At 34.8% G+C, this 17890-nt stretch overlaps 2 protein-coding genes across 3 annotated transcripts in view; both read left to right on the top strand.

Moving 5' to 3' along the window:
- Positions 1-922: 922 nt before the first annotated feature.
- The window catches only part of LOC125866761 (uncharacterized), a 174795-nt gene continuing 157827 nt past the window's right edge, over positions 923-17890 (top strand). Inside the window, exons 1-2 of one of the 2 annotated variants that reach the window (XM_049547111.1) lie at positions 923-1123; positions 4332-4418. In XM_049547111.1, the coding sequence (XP_049403068.1) occupies positions 1019-1123; positions 4332-4418 (192 nt within the window). In that variant the 5' untranslated portion in view covers positions 923-1018. Of the gene's footprint in view, positions 1124-4331; positions 4679-17890 lie in introns of those variants that run through there. The other variant, XM_049547110.1, reaches the window with a different exon arrangement.
- Positions 5312-7663, top strand: LOC125866750 (vignain-like). Its single transcript, XM_049547094.1, has 5 exons — positions 5312-5428; positions 5987-6442; positions 6568-6800; positions 6894-7034; positions 7383-7663. The coding sequence occupies exons 1-5, from the start codon at positions 5386-5388 to the stop codon at positions 7638-7640; spliced, it is 1131 nt and encodes a 376-aa protein (XP_049403051.1). The 5' UTR covers positions 5312-5385; the 3' UTR covers positions 7641-7663.

Genomic DNA, 17890 nt, shown 5'->3' with positions numbered 1-17890 from the left:
TGTATTTACTATCAATAGGTATAGTTTAAATATAATTGCAATTCATAGTTATAGTTGAGATTTTATAGCACCCCTGCCCCACCATCTAAAGGATCTTGTCAATTTGGTCATCAACTGCATTTGTATTCTGTCAATTATATTCTATTATATATTGGTGAGAAACTTGTATCAAGTGAGAGATGGTGAAGATCTGCTTCTTTCCTTTTTTTGTCTTTGATTTATATTTAGACTCTTTGTACACCTGAATGAGGGAGAGATACAATATTGTATTAATTGTATTTTCAAAGATTATACAAAACATGATACAAAATGTATATAACTTGATACAATTATATTCATTGATACACTTGATACAAAGTGAATACACAAGAAACATATACACTTGATACAAAGTGAATACGCAAGGAACATATACGCTTGATACACTCATATCCATTGATACAATTTGTATTCGTTAATACACTTGATACAACTTGTATTCATTGACACAATTTGTATCCATTAATACACATGATACAATTTATATTCGTTAATACATTTGATATATGATGGATATACATTTGATATAGTTGCTTTTGTTGATACAAGTAGATACAAGTGTATTCGTTCATACAAATCAATAGTATTCACTACTATGTCCTCTCTCCTCTCTTTCCCAAATTTCGCTTGCCTTCCTCTCTCAACACCGTTCACCTCTCCCCTCCTTTTAATATATAGATATGAATCGTAATCAAGTAAATTATAACTATACATCTCTAATTAGCTCAAACTATAATAATTTTTTTATAGTTTTTCGTTATTTAATTTCGTTAAGTATTCCATAAAAGTGGCCCAAAGTTAAATTTTTAAAAATGTGAATGTTAAGGGTGCAAAATGCAAACAACACTAGATCTTAAAGCTAGAAAAGACAAAACGACGTCGGTAGTTGTATCAGCACACACAGCAGAAAGGGCAAACGATCAGAAGACGCTATTTGTAGTAGTACCCTGAGCTGAGAGGACTCAAAAGCTTAGCGAAGATGGTGAAAGTTGCGACGTTCTTTGCTATGTCTGTAGGAGCCTTCGCTTTCTGGCAAACCATGGACAAAATCCATGTCTGGATCGCTCTTCATCAGGATGAGAAGGTAAATTTTCAAACCCTACTTTTGTTTTCCCCTTCCTTTGAGGATGAAATAGACCTCAGAATCCTAGATTGATTCTTTTCCTTTTAGGAGGACTGAGCCAGAATTCTAAATGGTTTTATGTTTTTGGATTTTGGGCTTTTTCGATCTGGATCGTAATTAGTTTCTTAAAGTTTGGATTTTTCTGGCTTTCAGATTTATGGTGCTTTCCGGAAAGAAATTTATGATATTGCTGTGTAAATTCTACGGACACTAGATTAGCTTGAAGCAGTTGCTGTTTTCGAATTAACAAAAGAAAGAAACTTTGTTTTATATGTTGCTAGTTAGGGTGTGTTTGGTATGATGTAAATTGTTTCCCTAGAAACTGTTTTCTCGGAAAACAAGTGAGTTACTTACTTATTTTCTAGTGTTTGGTAAGTAAGAAAGAAAATATTATTCTAAGAGCATTGATATATTATCTAGCAAAACACTATGGAGGTGGGATGTGATGGAGAGTGGGGGTTCGGGGGAATTGGGTGGGTGGGAAGCGACAATAAACTTGGAATGCTGCTTGTGCAACTAGTTTTCCCTACTAACATTGGCGAAGTCATTTTCCTCATTTTAAGGAACTTAGTTTCCTAGAGGAAATGTTTTCCAAACACACCCCTAGCTTCCATCTAATGTTGGGGGGTTTTGCGGAGGATACTCATAGTTTAGTTGCTTAATAAGGGCCATTGTACCTAACAATGTTTCCTCTTTCTTCTTGGGGAACTTAGATGAGAACCTCAGGAATTTGGAGATAGATTATATTGGAATGTTGAACTGTCATCTTGTGCAAACTATTATGACATTTAGCTTATGAGCAGAAAGAGTGAAGAACGTAGACTTGGGGACATTACATTACAGGAGCAACAATGAATCAGTTTGGAACTGATTTATGCTAGTAGATCTACAACATAGGCCACACTCTTGATAAGACGATTGATGAAATTTATATGGAAAGGAAGAATGATCAACACATGGTATTCATTGACCTTAGAAGTGCATACAATTGGCCCAAACACCAAGATTATTTTAACATCCTTTGGTGGGTGCTGGAGAAAAAAAGAATTCATGTAAAATATATAAATGTCATAAAGGATTTTTACGAAGTTGTCACAAGTGTGAGAACTGTGGTAGGAGATATATGTTTACCTTAGTTATGGATGAACTAATTAATAGTGTACAAGTTGAGGTATATTGTATGTTGTTTGTAGACTATGTTGTGTTAAATGATAATCTAGTGAGCATGTCAACCAAAAGCTTGAGTTGTGGAGAAACAATCTAGAGGATAAGGGTCTTACGATAACTTGAAGTAAAATATAAGATATGCACTGCAAGTTTAGCCAGCATAAGACAAGTGAAATCGAGGTGAGATTAAATGGGATTGTCATACTTAGATGCGAACAGTTCATACATCTAAACTTGATGTTCCAAGAGAACTGTATGATGGATAATATGATGTAACACAGAATTAATAAAACATGGTTGAAAAAGGAAAGTGCCACTGGAGTATTATTTGATAGGAAGATGCCTATCGAAAGGAAAGTCCTTTGACAGGGCTATGGAGCCAACAATATTACATGGTAATGAGCCTCTAAGATCCAACATGTCCGTAGGGTGAGTGTCGTAGAAATGCAAATGTTAAGATGAATTTCCTTATCAAAAACAAACAATATTAAGACGGATATGCTATTATACAAGATTAGAAATGATCAAATCTGACAATGTGCAAATAGCATATATAAAAAATAAGTAAGAGGAGTCTATGTGTAGGTTTGGTCGTGTCATACATAGACCTCGAGATCCATTGGTTTTGAATCCATGATGGAAAGTTGTCTAGAACCTATAATTTCGTGGAATTCATACAAATGTACAAAAGATAGAGCTCAATGGAAGAGAAATATTCATACAGGCGATATCAACTAGTTGAATATAAAACTTCGTCTTGTTGGTATGCTCACAGTAGTCCAATAGTTGCTAGGAGTCAACTTAATCTTCTTGGAGTATTTGTATGTCAGTGGAAAATGTAGAGAAATATATTGAACCGGAGAAACTCATTTATTAAATATTAAAATGAGATGAGTCTAAATAGAGTGAAATGAATAGTAAGGATTCATAGGGCCGACCCCCACTAGCTTGGAATTGGGCTTAATAGTTGCTTTTGTTGTTCTATTTAATACTAATAAATATAAATCACCGATTATTGTGTTAATCTTGTAAGCTTATGCCAGAAACTTTGAATCTTGAAGAAAACTTGGCAATGTTTTTGCTTTATATTCCAGATGCTTGGAAAGAACTAGTATACTTGCTGATGTTCCCCTTTTCTTCTCGAGGACCTCAGTAGTGAAGGTCTATTCAGCCCATACAAGTGTTTCCGCCTCTCTTGTATACCAGTACTGACTTGCACCTTCATACTTGAAAACTTGTCACTTCTCCACTTGCATGACCAAAGTACTCTAGGATGTCCCAACAAATATCTTGAAGTGCAATATCCACATATTTGCTTTCTTTGCCTTCTGACTCAAAGGTGTATCCATGTTGCAAGCTCTTAGTAGAAGAACCATGTTGGTGATCTGACCTCCATTTTCTTTTGGAGTCCTTTTGAAGTCGAGACTGACGATTGATACCTTCATAAGGCCATTGGCATAGTTTCTTTAGGAGAAAATAGGTCATTGCAGAAATACTGACCACATCCCCAGTGAACAATTCAAAATGCAAATCAACAATCTTTATGCCGAAAATAAAAGGCAAGAAATAGGCTTTTATCCTTCTTACTCCTGGTCTATCATTGGCATAGCCACTTTAACTTTGGATCAAAGCCTATGTCGATTTGGCCAGAAGATACTACTTTTGGTGGCCAACTACATAGGACTTATAGAACGGACATCAGTTTTTCTGTTAGCCAAAGTGTTTTCAGTGATAAACAACCAAATGAATGGGTCTTGGGAGTCTTGTACTGAATGATGTGACAAAGGTTCTTTTACTACAACATTTTGGTTTTTTTTTAAAGCCATAAGCCAGTTAGCCACAGCCCACATAAAGCGTCACTCATGTACAACAAAATTGTCTACTTTATCAAGTTGTAGTATGCCTTTTCTTGTCTTTGTTTTTCTTGTCCTTTTTTTCATTTTATTTTCTTTATCCTTTTTGCTTAAAATGTTGATGACTATATGAATTTGGCTCGCTGCAGCAAGAGAGAATGGAGAAGGAAGCAGAAATCAGAAGAATGAGAGCAGAGCTAATCAGAGAAAACAAAGAGCGGGAGTCTCTTGCCTAAGCTGCCAAGAATTGCAAACCTAGTTGCATTCAATTCAACAATTTGTTTTTGCTGTCTTTTTGAATGTTTCTGGACCTCTGCTTCTATTTCTAATTTCCATAAAAATCATGTAATGATGGTCATGAATGTCTTCAATGTACTTAAGTTTGTATCTGTCTCAATACTCTGCTGTCAATAGCATGATTATGCTTGCACTGTTAAACATCTAGCTACTTTTAATCTGACAATAAATACCATTTTTTTTGTTTGGTTGGAGTAAATTACGGTGAATTGCTATTTATTGGTTATTCTTGCATAACCAGTGCAACTTGTACACTTTGCTCTCATGTCAATGTTTTTGCTGTTAAACAAGGCTGTTAGTTTGTGCGATTCACGTGTTTGGTTGATTCTGGAGACTGGTGATTTTTGGAGAAAAAAGGAACTGCTAATCTTGTTTCTGCTAGCAGTGAAGTGTGGTAGTCTGCGAACACATCTATACAGCATTGGTTACATTCAGGAATGTTTCTTTCCTTTTTCATGCTTGCTTTGCCTGTTCAAGACAAACTATAAATATGTGTCCTTGCTTGGCTTCTACTATTTGTTGCCTGAAATCATTTTGATTAATGATCAAGACCGACAGAATTTTGGAAATTTGATTCTGTGAAGATGAACGTCTTCCCTTTGTTTTCTCACTTATTCTGGTTTTTAATTTCCAAGTGTTGTTGCAGATGTTAGCTTTATGGGAACATAGATTGTCTCTGCTTGGTAATTAACTCTGCACTTGTTTTAGGTGAAAGATATAATTATGATTTCTACCAGAGTTCAATTTTCCTGTATTTGGTGCAAAAGTTGGACTTGTGATTTAGTCCAGCAGCAGATATGAGAAGTTATTTCACTAACCAAACCTCATGCTCCTGAATCAGCTGATTGCATATACATATCTATCTGTATACAGCCCCAAACTCCTCCCATTCCCATCCCAAACAAGATGTTTCTTACCCAATCAAGGGAGTTCTATAAGCAGTTTCAAGGTAAAAATTAAGTGCACGCGGTATTTACACCAAACTAATGAGTGCAAGATGTGTCTCTCACACACATATTCATCACTTAATCATATGGTTAAATGATATGTAATAGGATTCATATAACTGACTCTAATAAGTTAGTGATTTTAGCATAGTTAATTAAATCAGTAGCATCAAGATTGTCACTACTGATTGATAATTTCTTATGAACATCCTAAAAATAGCAGAAAGTAGGCAAAAAGGAGTCTCTGTGTCATACAGGCTTGCAAGAAATCGTGCCAGCAGCCTCCAAATATATGCCAGTCGTCATTATCTATAAACAAACTTAGCAAAAATAACGTGGTGGCTTTATTAGATAAATCACAGCCTGATATATGTTTCACTTTTGCAAAAGTAAAGGCACTTTTCCCTTAATATCTGTTAAAGACTCTAACTGATGCAAGAATGGTTTGTAGCCTTGCTCTATATAACACTTTAGCATATTAACATATGTTATCCTCATATCATTGTTTTAATAATCTTTACACTTATATTGATTATATATTTCAATTTCCCTTTTTGCAGTTTTTATCAGAGTGATGGAGGCAGGGAAGATTTTCTTGATTTTGCTTTTGTTGGCTATGGTATTTGGTCTAGTTAATAGTTTGGAGTTCACTGAAAAAGACATTGCATCTGAAGAAAACTTATGGGATTTGTACCAGAAATGGAGGAGCCATCACACTGTTTCTCGAGACCTAACCGAGAAACAAAAACGTTTCAATGTGTTCAAGGTGAATGTGATGCATATTCATAATGTCAACAAGATGGACAGACCTTATAAGTTGAAACTCAACAAGTTTGCTGATATGACCAACCATGAATTCAGGAATTTTTATAGCTCTAAGATAAAACACTTTAGAATGCTTCATGGTCCCCGCCCTACTACCGGATTTATGCACGAGAAGGCTGATAATCTGCCAGCATCTGTCGATTGGAGAAAGAAAGGAGCTGTTACTGGTGTAAAGGATCAAGGAAAATGCGGTAAGTTCAACAACAAGCTGTGACCATCTCATCTAAAAGTTTAAGTTGTTAACGCAAGGTCTCCTTGATGCTTTGATTGAAAATATTGTTTTAGTACATGCTAGCTTATCCTTGTGTATTTGCAGGTAGCTGTTGGGCGTTTTCTACGATAGTTGGAGTTGAGGGAATAAACAAAATCAAGACAGGCAAATTAGTTTCACTGTCTGAACAAGAGCTTGTTGATTGTGAAAAGGATAACGAAGGATGCAACGGAGGACTAATGGAAAATGCATATGAATTCATCAAGAAAAATGGAGGAGTAACAACTGAGAGGATTTATCCTTACAAAGCCAGCGACAGTCGTTGTGATTCTTCAAAGGTAGGTAAATATTATGATTTAAACAACATACTTTGATAAATAATATGTTAATGTCTAGAACTGTATTCTTTAACACTTTTTTATTTCATCTAGAGGAATTCCCCCGTGGTTAATATCGATGGACATGAAATGGTACCTGAAAAGGATGAGGATGCTTTGATGAAAGCTGTTGCTAACCAACCAATATCTGTTGCTATTGATGCTAGTGGTTCCGATCTGCAATTTTACTCTGAGGTAACGCGATATTACTTTGTCAATTGGGACATAAACTGCTTACGAAACCAATCAAGATGAACTTCCCATGTGACTCATGTACAGAGGTGGATTCAGGATTTAGTTTTGACGAGTTCAACCTTTTAAGTTCTTACTATGAAATTCATCGCGCTCTTGAAATGATCGATGTGTTTGAAAATTTAATATTTGTTGAACTTTTACTATTATTTTGTGAATATTTATGCTATGTGTCGAAATTACTATGTTCAATTGAACTCAGTAAATAAAGTTGCATCCATTATGTTATATGAATCATCTATGTCCATTATGCTCTCACTCGATTCCAATCGTTTACATGTGAAAATGCAGGGAGTGTTCAATGGAAATTGTGGCACAGAGCTAGACCATGGGGTAGCAGTTGTGGGCTATGGATCAACTCATGATGGTACAAAGTACTGGATAGTGAAGAACTCATGGGGGACTGAATGGGGTGAACAAGGTTATTTTCGAATGCAACGAGGCATCGATGCTGAAGAGGGACTCTGTGGGATAACCATGGAGGCTTCATATCCAGTCAAGTTATCCCCAGACAATCCCAAACCAGCCCCCTCTAAGGATGAACTCTAGATTGGCTCGAGTAACTCTGCTTTACCGCGTTGCATGCTATAGTATTTATAAAGAAACTTAGGTAAAAAGTAAGACATGTAATCTATCAGTTATTTTGTATTGGTTTGCATGAATAAAATGCTTTTTTTCCATAGGGTTGTAAATGTTTGTAAATTATAACTTTAGCTTCTGCTTTCAATCCATTTTGGTTACAGAAGCACAACAAGATTGGCTTATAGATGGGCCAATTCTTGCCCCTATATGGTAGAAACTCATGTGGAGTGTGTGCGAACAATGTTCCACATTGGTAGCTAAATAGAAAAAGAAGTTATTTATAATGACGTGAGACAAGGAAAACCATGCGGACTTGGCCCAAAGTGAATGATATCACATCATGTTAACAGTATCTTTAAAGTATCAGACAATGTGAAGGTTCGAAACTCAGCGATGCATAGTCTACTGAGAGCACACTTGATACCACCGAGCTAAGAAGCTCAACCATTAAAATACGGTCATTTTATTATATTTATATGTTCATCTTTAACATATCCTACATTTAATACAAATTTTTGATCAAGCAGTGTTGGATAACACCCCTTGATAAAATAGAAAAAAATCAATTACTTTATTCTAATTTAATAAATGATTAAGTAATATAAATAAATATTTTTAATAAGGAACAGACTACAAAACAAGCAAAATAAGACAAAGTGCCGTACAAAAGTGATCTTCCCAAAGCTTCCTCGTAAATCGTAATCATGAAGAGGCCCTTTTAATATGAGGTGTTATTTTGTAGTAAATCAGTTTAAATATTTATATAGTATTAAGACCACTCTTGTATGTATTTTTTTAAAAAAAAAGATGCATGGGCTGGGCTCAGATGGGCAACCCGTGTGGTCTTGAATGACTCAGAAGGACCACGCCTCTCTACTTTTACCAATAGGTAGGGACCTAACTTTTGGCTTCCATAACTTTCACCATTTACAAGGTTTTTTAAAATAAAAAAGGGAAACTATCTGATTAGACCTAACTTTCTGCGGGATTTTTCCCTATACTATATACTCTTCTGCCTCTAATTACTTACAGGGAAAAAAAAAAAAAAAATTGATCAGAGTTTGGTTAAGGGAAAATATATCATTACCCCATTCAACTATAACACTTTTTCTAAAAAGACACTGAAACTTTGAAATGGTCCTAATACCCCCTTATTTTTCTTCAAAGTGAATTTATTACCCCCTTATGATCCTATGTGGCACATGGAGTGTAATTCACTCGCCACTAGCGAGTGAGACAAAGTAAAAGAAATATTATTTATTTATTTTAATATTTATTCAATTAAAATATTATTTCCTTTTACTTTATTGGTTTTATGTTTTTTTTTTTTTTAATTTTGTAATGTCCTTCATCTACTCTTACCCAGAAGAGTTCTCGGACTCATTTTTAGCTGAGGGAGATCTAATAAATAAGATTATTGACAGAGAAACAGATGAAAGCGGAGTGAGGTTGCGGAGGAAGATCGGAAAGGGCCGGTGAGAGAAGCATCGAAGATTTGACGACGACGGAGGGAGAATCGTCGGGGTCACGTTCAAACCCAGTAAAAAATACCCTATCTGAGTTAGAGAGAATTTCAGTCTTTGTAGATACAACAAATGTTGATTTTGAGCAAAAATTAAAGGTGAAGTACACAAAAATGATTGAACGATCGAAGAAGAAGCGCTGGAGATTTGATAGTGTTTTTTATTTTTCAATTGTATTTTTGATTTGCTAGACAAAATGGTTGAGATGGTGTTAAAATGTGGTGGGTGGTGGCTATGGTGGAGAATCGCCGGCAGCGTGAAAGAAGTGGCACTAGCGGCAGTTGAACATTGAAGAAGAAGAGGAATAGAGATTTTTTATTTTTTTTTAGCAAACAAAATAGAATAAGAAATAACATTAACATATATGAAAATTAAAATTAAAATTAAAATATAAAAATAAAATAATTGACACGTGGTAAGTATCAGTTGGTACGTGTATTCACTTTCCTTCTTAAACTTGGGGTTGATCGAAAAATGGGACACTTTTACCACTTTTAAATTGTTTAAGGGGTTATTAGGACCTTTACAAAGTTCAAGTGTCTTTTTAAAAAAAGTGTTATAGTTGAATGGGGTAATGATGTATTTTCTCTTTGGTTAAAATGATGTTTTATTTATGTTATTATATTTTAATTATTTTTACTTTTTTAACTAAAAAAATGAAAAAAAAGATCAATTTATTTTAAAATTAAAAAAATATTATAGTTTTTTAATTTTCTGGCCATTTAACACTTCCCTTACTTTGAAATTCTTATTGTATTCTCAATTAATTACTTTGAAAAAGGTAGAACTTCTTGAAAATCTTAAATTTTTAATTCATTAACTTTATAATTAGTAGGGGTAAAATGGTAAATTCACTATGTCAATCATTGTTTTCTTAATAGGTGTGTCAATTCAAAAGTGGACAAGTAATTAGGGACAGACGGAGCATCAATTTTATGTATATTTTTAAATAATTATGTTTATCATTAATTAAAAGTTTTCTGTTATATATTAAGAAAAATATACCTAAAGATTTGTGTTACTAAATACACTAAAGTAAGAAGAGAGGCGAGCAAGATAAGGAGGGAGGTGAGCGAGATAGAAAGGGAGGCGACCGAGATAAGAAGGAAAGCAAGGGAGATAGGGAGGAAGGCAAGTGAGATAGTCATGTGTAACGACTTGATTCCATCGTTAGGGAAAGGCCAATGGAGAAAGAGTTGAGGTCAGAAAACTTTTCGTAGTAACTTGGAATTTCCCAACCTAATCCAGATTTGCATGAAATCGGAGTTAGTAAAGTCTAGGGAAATCTGGTAACAACTAGGTAATTTAATTATGATTTTGATTACATGAATAGATAACTAAGACGTTAAGGAACCTGTACGACTTTACGGAATTGAATTCGGGCAAGTAGAACTCCCGAAAATGATCTTAGCGTGAACGGGTGGTTTTTGAATGTCAAGGGTTGAAGGTGTGTTGTGAAATGGGGGCTTGGAATTCAAATTCCAAAATTTTGTCTCCGTGCATGCCACCGTAGCAAGATGGCTGCCGTTGTAGCTGGACAGACGCAACTTAAGTCGGAAATAAAACCCCAAAAATATTTTATTCTACATTTTCAACTTTGAGAGCTAAGGAACGACCACAGGGGTTTTCTTGATAGTTTTCCATCATTCTTGAGGCTAAGGTAACGTTTTCACTCCCCGAATCCATTTTTCGATCTGTAGAACTTAGTTTCTTGGGTGATTATTGTTGGGGAAGGCTTTTGGAAGTGTTTGGATGGTGGGAAAAAGCCCTAATCTGGGTATAGGGATCAAGGTTTGACCTAGGGTTGATATTATTGATTATGATCCGGGTAATTGGGTCTTGATTGTTGATCCTTGCGTATAAATTGTTGTTTGTAGATCTAGAACAAGAGGAAAGAATTCGGAAAGGGAAGATTCAAGTGTCTTAGGGGATTCAAGTTTGTATAAGAGGTAGGTGATGGTTGTGATTTCATGTTGGTGTGATATATGTTTGTAATTGCTCATTATAATGCATGTATGTATACAAATGTTTCATTATTGATCACCCGAATCGTAAAAGAGGATAATTGAATAATTGTATGCCATGAATCACCTCTTGTTGTATGATTGTAAGAATATACATTGTGGTTTGTTGATTGGATTAATTGCCACGTTCTAGCATAAACATTGGATCGGTTGTCACGTTCCGACATAAACATGGGATCGATTGTCACGTTCCGGCATAAACATTGGATTGGTTGCCACGTTTCGGCACAAATATTGAATCGGGTACCACGTACCAGTATGCTAACAGTTTGGGTGTGGGTTCCATGAGAGGACCATTGAATTGGGTTCCGTGAGAGGACTATTGAATTGTGGTGTGTATCTACTATGTTGATTACGTTCATATCTAATGATGATTGAGGTTGAAAGACTGTTTGTTGCTCTAAAATGATAACTAATGTGTATTATCGAGAATGTGGAATGTTACATTGATCCTGAAAAGATGACTAATATTATATATGTTCGGTATATGCATGTTTATAATGTTGTGGTTACTTGCATGTGTTTCACTTATTGGGATAGCCGCGTAATCCTACCAGTACACTGTGGTTGCATATTGATACTGCACTTGCTTGTTCTTTGTTGAGTACATGGCATCTTCAGGCGGCTATTGATAGACCTCAGCTAAGTGACTATTGAGCGTGACCGGATTCAAGGGTGAGTCAGTTATTTCAGGCTATCATGGATCCCTCTTGTTTAACTCCACTCTTTTCGGACTCAGACTATTTGCTTAAGGTGTTTGTTTAGTTTCAGGATTGTACCCCTTGTTCTTAGACTTGTCGTTAGTAGAGTGTTGGTACAATGACTTACAGGTTCTATGGATTGTTCTTCCGCATTAGTTTGGTTGGTTGTTTGTTAAAACCTTGGAGTTTATGGGGAATCCATTTTAATTGTCATTTAAACCTGCTTCCATATTTTAAATGCCTTAATTTTCATAAAATTTGTTAGTTTGGGTTGTAGTAATGGTTCTCCCACCAGAGGGTTAATGTTGGTGTCAATAACGACGGTCTGGATCGTGATATCATATAACTCAGATACATGTGAATCTTACTATTGATACATGTATTTATATGTACGTAGTGTGATTTACATATATATGAGATATCAAATATATAAGAGAGTGACGAGCCAGATGAGAAATAGGCAAAAAAGACGAATGAAATTTGTTATGTGTTGTGGCATTTTAATATTATTATATGCTAAAGTGCCGTTTCCAATTCTTTTTGTTTCATTTCTGCCTAAGTACACATTATGGTGCATTACTCCCTTGTGTCAGTTGTTGACAATTGATGCCATATTTAGTCTCATTTGGTTTAATTGCCATTTCTTAGTGATAACTTTGCTAAGAACGTTGTAATGATGTCCGTTTATTTTGTGTTTCATGGCAGGACATGTAGTGGTCAACCATGACCATTACTTTTCCATTTTATTTTTCACTCTTTATTTCTCTATTATACCTTGTAATATATGTAACCTCTAGACCATTTATTTTCTCTATTTACTACCTCATTATCTTTCTATTCATTGCTAGGAAGACTTCCTCAACTATAAATAGTGGTGGTCTTCATTTATTTTGGGTATACAAGAAAATATAGAGTGCATAAAAGTTGATCAAAAAAACAATTCTAATTAGTTGAAAAATGTGTTTTTTTTAGAGTTTTGGACTCAACTCTTGTCCAGAGTTTGTTAAGTTGTACTTTGTGATTAGACTGTTGTATCCTAGAGGGGACAAGTCAAGAAGGACTACTGCTAGACCGATGAAAAACATTTGTTGCGCCTTGAATCTCCTTAAAGAGAGTGAGATATTCGCGCTTCAGCCAGAAGATAATTTTATTTCTTCATTTTATTTTCAATTGTAATTTGTAATCTTGTAATTTTCACTAACATTATGTATCACAGATACATGCAAATTCACTTAGATACAATGTATCTAGAACAAATTACAACTAATTTTGACCCAATGTATTTTGAGATACGTGTATCCGAACATAGTTGGATGCACTAAAATCTGGTAATCAAGACTCATAATATTACAAACTAAAGTATATCTAAGTAATTAGCTCCTAAACTAGTGGGATTTCTATAAGTTTCCTAAGAAAATTAGGTACTTAGATAAATATTTTAATTGTTACATTTTATTATACTTTAAAATAGTTACATTATCACTCATCACTTAATAGTTTTCTATTAAATTTCTTCTCCCTCTCTCCCCTCTTTCTCTCCCTCTCTCCTCTCTTTCTACATGGTAGTGATGGCATTTAGAGAAAATTGATGAATGTATCAATGCCTATTTGATAAATGATACATGTATATTTGATACCTAATATATATGTTTACATACGAATACATTGGATACATTGTCCGAGTTTGTCTAGATTTATTGTAAGAGCACTGAATAAAATTGATATCAAATACACTTGATGAGATTGATTTTAAATACAAAGATATAGGAAATATAATAGAGAAAAGGAGAGGAACAAGAGATAGAGTTAGGCGAAAAAGACGAGTTCAATATTGTCACGACCCGGGAGCACCCCCTAGTCGTAACCGGCGTACTCAACCTCGAAGAGGTCTAATACAAGCCTCTTAGCATTCCTTCATCGCATAAACACTAAAACCATAAAGAATTAAAATCTTTCTTTACCAAGAAAACATTTCATAAAAAAAAAAAACACAATAGCAAGCGGAAGACTTTACACATGATGTCTCAAAACCATCTAATACTTTAGAGTACAAAATTCGGGACCAATCCCATACACAACTTAAACAATACTAAAAAGACATAAAATAACATATAGGGTATTGTCCTCGAATATATGAGGACTCTTCAAGTCTTCATTTTCAACACTTAGAAACCTATCAAATAGTCATGACATGTCATCACCTCCAAATCCCTACACTTTAGTCCAAAAAGGGAAAGAAAGGGGTTAGCACAATTAAGTACTAAGTATGGAGANCCAAATAATTTGTGTGCTAGGAGATATGACCCTCCAAAGTAGACCCTCGAAAAAGGCTTCACTTGGAAATTTCGGATTTTGATACGGTTGCTCTAAAATTTGGGTTAGACCCATTTCCCACTCAATTTGACCCCCTAAACAAGAATATGAAGTCGAATTTTTGAAAAACGAAACGAATCTTTTTATATACAGCTAAACAAGTTTTCGGTAACTTCCAAAACACATTTTTAAGAACTTTTTGGGTCAAATTCAAATATAATCATTTCATTAAGTTCTCGACTCCAAACTCACACGCGAGGCTCTAGTTTCACTCTATCATTTTCCGGGTCGTTACAAATATACACTTTGTATATAGTGATATAACTAATACTCCCTCTGTCCCATTTTATATGAGGTAGTTTGTCTCGACGCGGAGTTTAAGAAAGAAAGAAAGACTTTTAAAACTTGTGGTCCAAATTGAATGATAGAAATTTGTGTGGCTGTAATTCATTTCATTAAGGGTAAAATAGATATTTTATAGTTAAATTGTTATTTAATATAGAAATGTGTCATTCTTTTTGGACTGATTAAAAAGGAAAGTGGGTCATATAAATTGAGACAGAAAGAGTAACATTGTCACGACCCAAATAGTCGTGATTGGCACCCACACTAATCCTCCGGTGGGAAAACCACTACTACAACCCAAACCAAGCAATTAAACCAAAAACTAAAGCATTAAGGATACAATAACAGGAATAATATCTAAAAACTGAAGTTCCCATAAACTTCCAAAAGATCTAACAACTAACAATGCAAAAAAATACACCTAGAACCTAAAAGTCAATGTACCAAACCATCTAGCAATGAACCAAAGTCTAAACAAGAAGGGTTACAACCCCAACTAATGAACTAACTAGAAAAGTCTAAGTCTGAAATGTGGACATAGACGAAAGGAGGACTCATGGCAGCCCGAAAGAATTAGCTCACCCTTGAATTGGAACGACGATCAGATCTTCTAAGCGAGGTCTGTCAATAGCCGCTTGAAGATGTCTTGTACTCAACAAAGAAAGAGCAAGTGCAGTATCAATACACAACCACAGTGTACTAGTAGGATCACGCGGCTATCCAACTAAGTGCAACATACACAAGTCAATACAACATTACAAACATGTAACATACCGAACATATACAATACCGGTTATCACATGCTCAACAATATAACAAGTCATTGGTCCTCTCATGGAACCCAAACCCAAACAATTAGCATACCGAAACGTGGTACCCGATTCAATGTTTATGCCGGAACGTGGCAATCGATCCCATAATTATGTCGAAACGTGGCAATCGATCCCAATTAGTATATCGGAACACAGTATCCAATCCAATCAACACACCACAATCACACTCACAAGTACATTCTCAATAATCATACAATCAAAAAGTGATTCATGGCATATAGTTATTCATCTATCTCATTTACAACAAGTGTGATCAATAATGCAACATTCGCATACATACATGTATCATAATGAAGCAAGAACAAACATACATCATACAATCATAGAATCACAACCATCACCTACCTCGAAACAAGCTTGAAACCCTAAGAAACTTGATCCTTCCCTTTCCGGATTCATTCCGCTTGTTCTTGGTCTACAAACAATCAATATAATACGGGAATCAATGTACAATCATTAATTACCCGAATTATTAACAATTCTAACAACCCTAAAACATACACATGATTCTAAGTACCCAAAATAGGGTTGTTTTCACCATATATTCTAGATCAAAACCCTCCTTCATCGATATTTACCCATTAGATTACGTTATACGGATCGAGAAACGGATTCGGGGAATTAAAATCTTACCTTTAGCCTCAAGAATGGTGGAAAACTGTCAAGAATCGCCTGGGGTACATTCCTTAGCTCTAAAAACCGAAAAATGCATAATAAAGACGTCTTGCGGTTTATTTATGATTTTAAGTCGCGTCTGGCCTGCCACAACGGCCCTCCCCCGGCTACTGTGACCTCGCCAGAGCGATCAAAACCATCGCCAAAGCGGCTTGCACGAAACAATGAGTTAATTTCAAGACCCTCATTTCACAACACACCTTTAACCAACGGTGCTCAAAAAATAGCGTTCACACTAAAATTGATTTCGAAAGTTCTACTCACCCGAATTCAATTCCGTAAAGTCGTACGGATTCCTTAACGACTTATCTAACTCCTCATGTAATCAAATCATAATTAAGTCACCCGATTGTTACCAGATTTCCCTACACCTTAATGACTCCGATTTCGTCCAAATCTGGATTAGGTTGAGAAATCCCAAGTTACTACGAAAAAGTTTTTCGACCCAAAAATTTTCCCCGTTGGCTTTTCTATAATGACAGAACCCGATCGTTACAAACATTTAATCTGACTAACATGTATTTAAGCTAATATATTAAAATGAACCTAAATAGACCATATCTAAAAACATATACTAAAATAGACACTTCAGCCGAAAATGGACCGACGGTCTCTTACACCATTGACGACCATTTTCTCAAAATATGAAAATAATAATTAGGATTCACCCATATTTGGGCGAACAACAAACATTCCTACCATATTTGTAATTTTTACTATCATTTGAAATAACTACATATTATTTCGCTAATTAATAATTTAAAATTATATTTCAAGTCAAATACACATAGATACATGTGTAAGCGATTAAATTTTATTTCTAAAATATAGCAATTTTTAAAGAAAAATAGCAAACAAATACTAATATGTCATTGTATTAATGTTGGCTGGATTTTTTTTGTCTAACCAGGAAAAGGTACAAGCATAAAGAAGCAAAATACAAATTGTTTGAAGAACAAAACATAGAAAATGCCAAAAATATCCTTATCATATAAACAAACATGTTAATGAATCGAAGACGTTAATGCTTATTGTTGGAAAACATATATGCACAGCGGAAGCATACTAGAATCTTATTGCTTACATGAATAATAGATAACCAATAATCGTTTATGCTAGATCACATAATCATGCTAGAACACATAAACATACTGAAATTTAATTCGATAAATACCTCTTGAAGCGTGAACAGATACCTTCAATCGAATCCCCAAGTTAGATAGACCTTCAAGTGAATCTACAAAATAGCTATGGTCTTCTACAGTGATCCCAAGTTCACATCTGAACTCTCTCAATACTTGGGTGGGAAAGTATGAATAGAAAACTAATCAATCTAGGGTAAGAAGAATCCCTAATTATAGAGATTTCTTCACAGTCCAAAGAGGAGAACCAAACACACATTATTTTTCTTCAACCACCGAAAAATACATGCTAGTTTTCTTTTTATAAGAAAACTAACGCCTCTCCCCTTTTCCCTTTAGAATTAGGATTCTGAGTTCTAGTTAAATATGGGCATTGGAGGGACCACAGAATTAATTACTGAGGCTTCCAATTATGGAAATATTTCCAAATAATTAATTTGAATTATTCTTACCATAATAAATTACAAATCATTCCACTAAAAATTTGTAATTGCACTCCTCTATTTATATTTCGTAATTCCCCATTAAACACTTATGTAATTCCCCATGTTAAGATTTCAGATACTAATCAATAAATTAAATTACTGACGAATTTAACTTAATGATTAATTTCCTTTAGAGCACTACTTAACTTATTTCATGTGTCAGATTCATAAATCCA

This window comes from Solanum stenotomum, chromosome 6 (assembly GCF_019186545.1).
Source record: "Solanum stenotomum isolate F172 chromosome 6, ASM1918654v1, whole genome shotgun sequence".
Lineage (NCBI taxonomy): Eukaryota > Viridiplantae > Streptophyta > Magnoliopsida > Solanales > Solanaceae > Solanum > Solanum stenotomum.
This window is presented reverse-complemented; position numbering and strand designations above follow the sequence as displayed.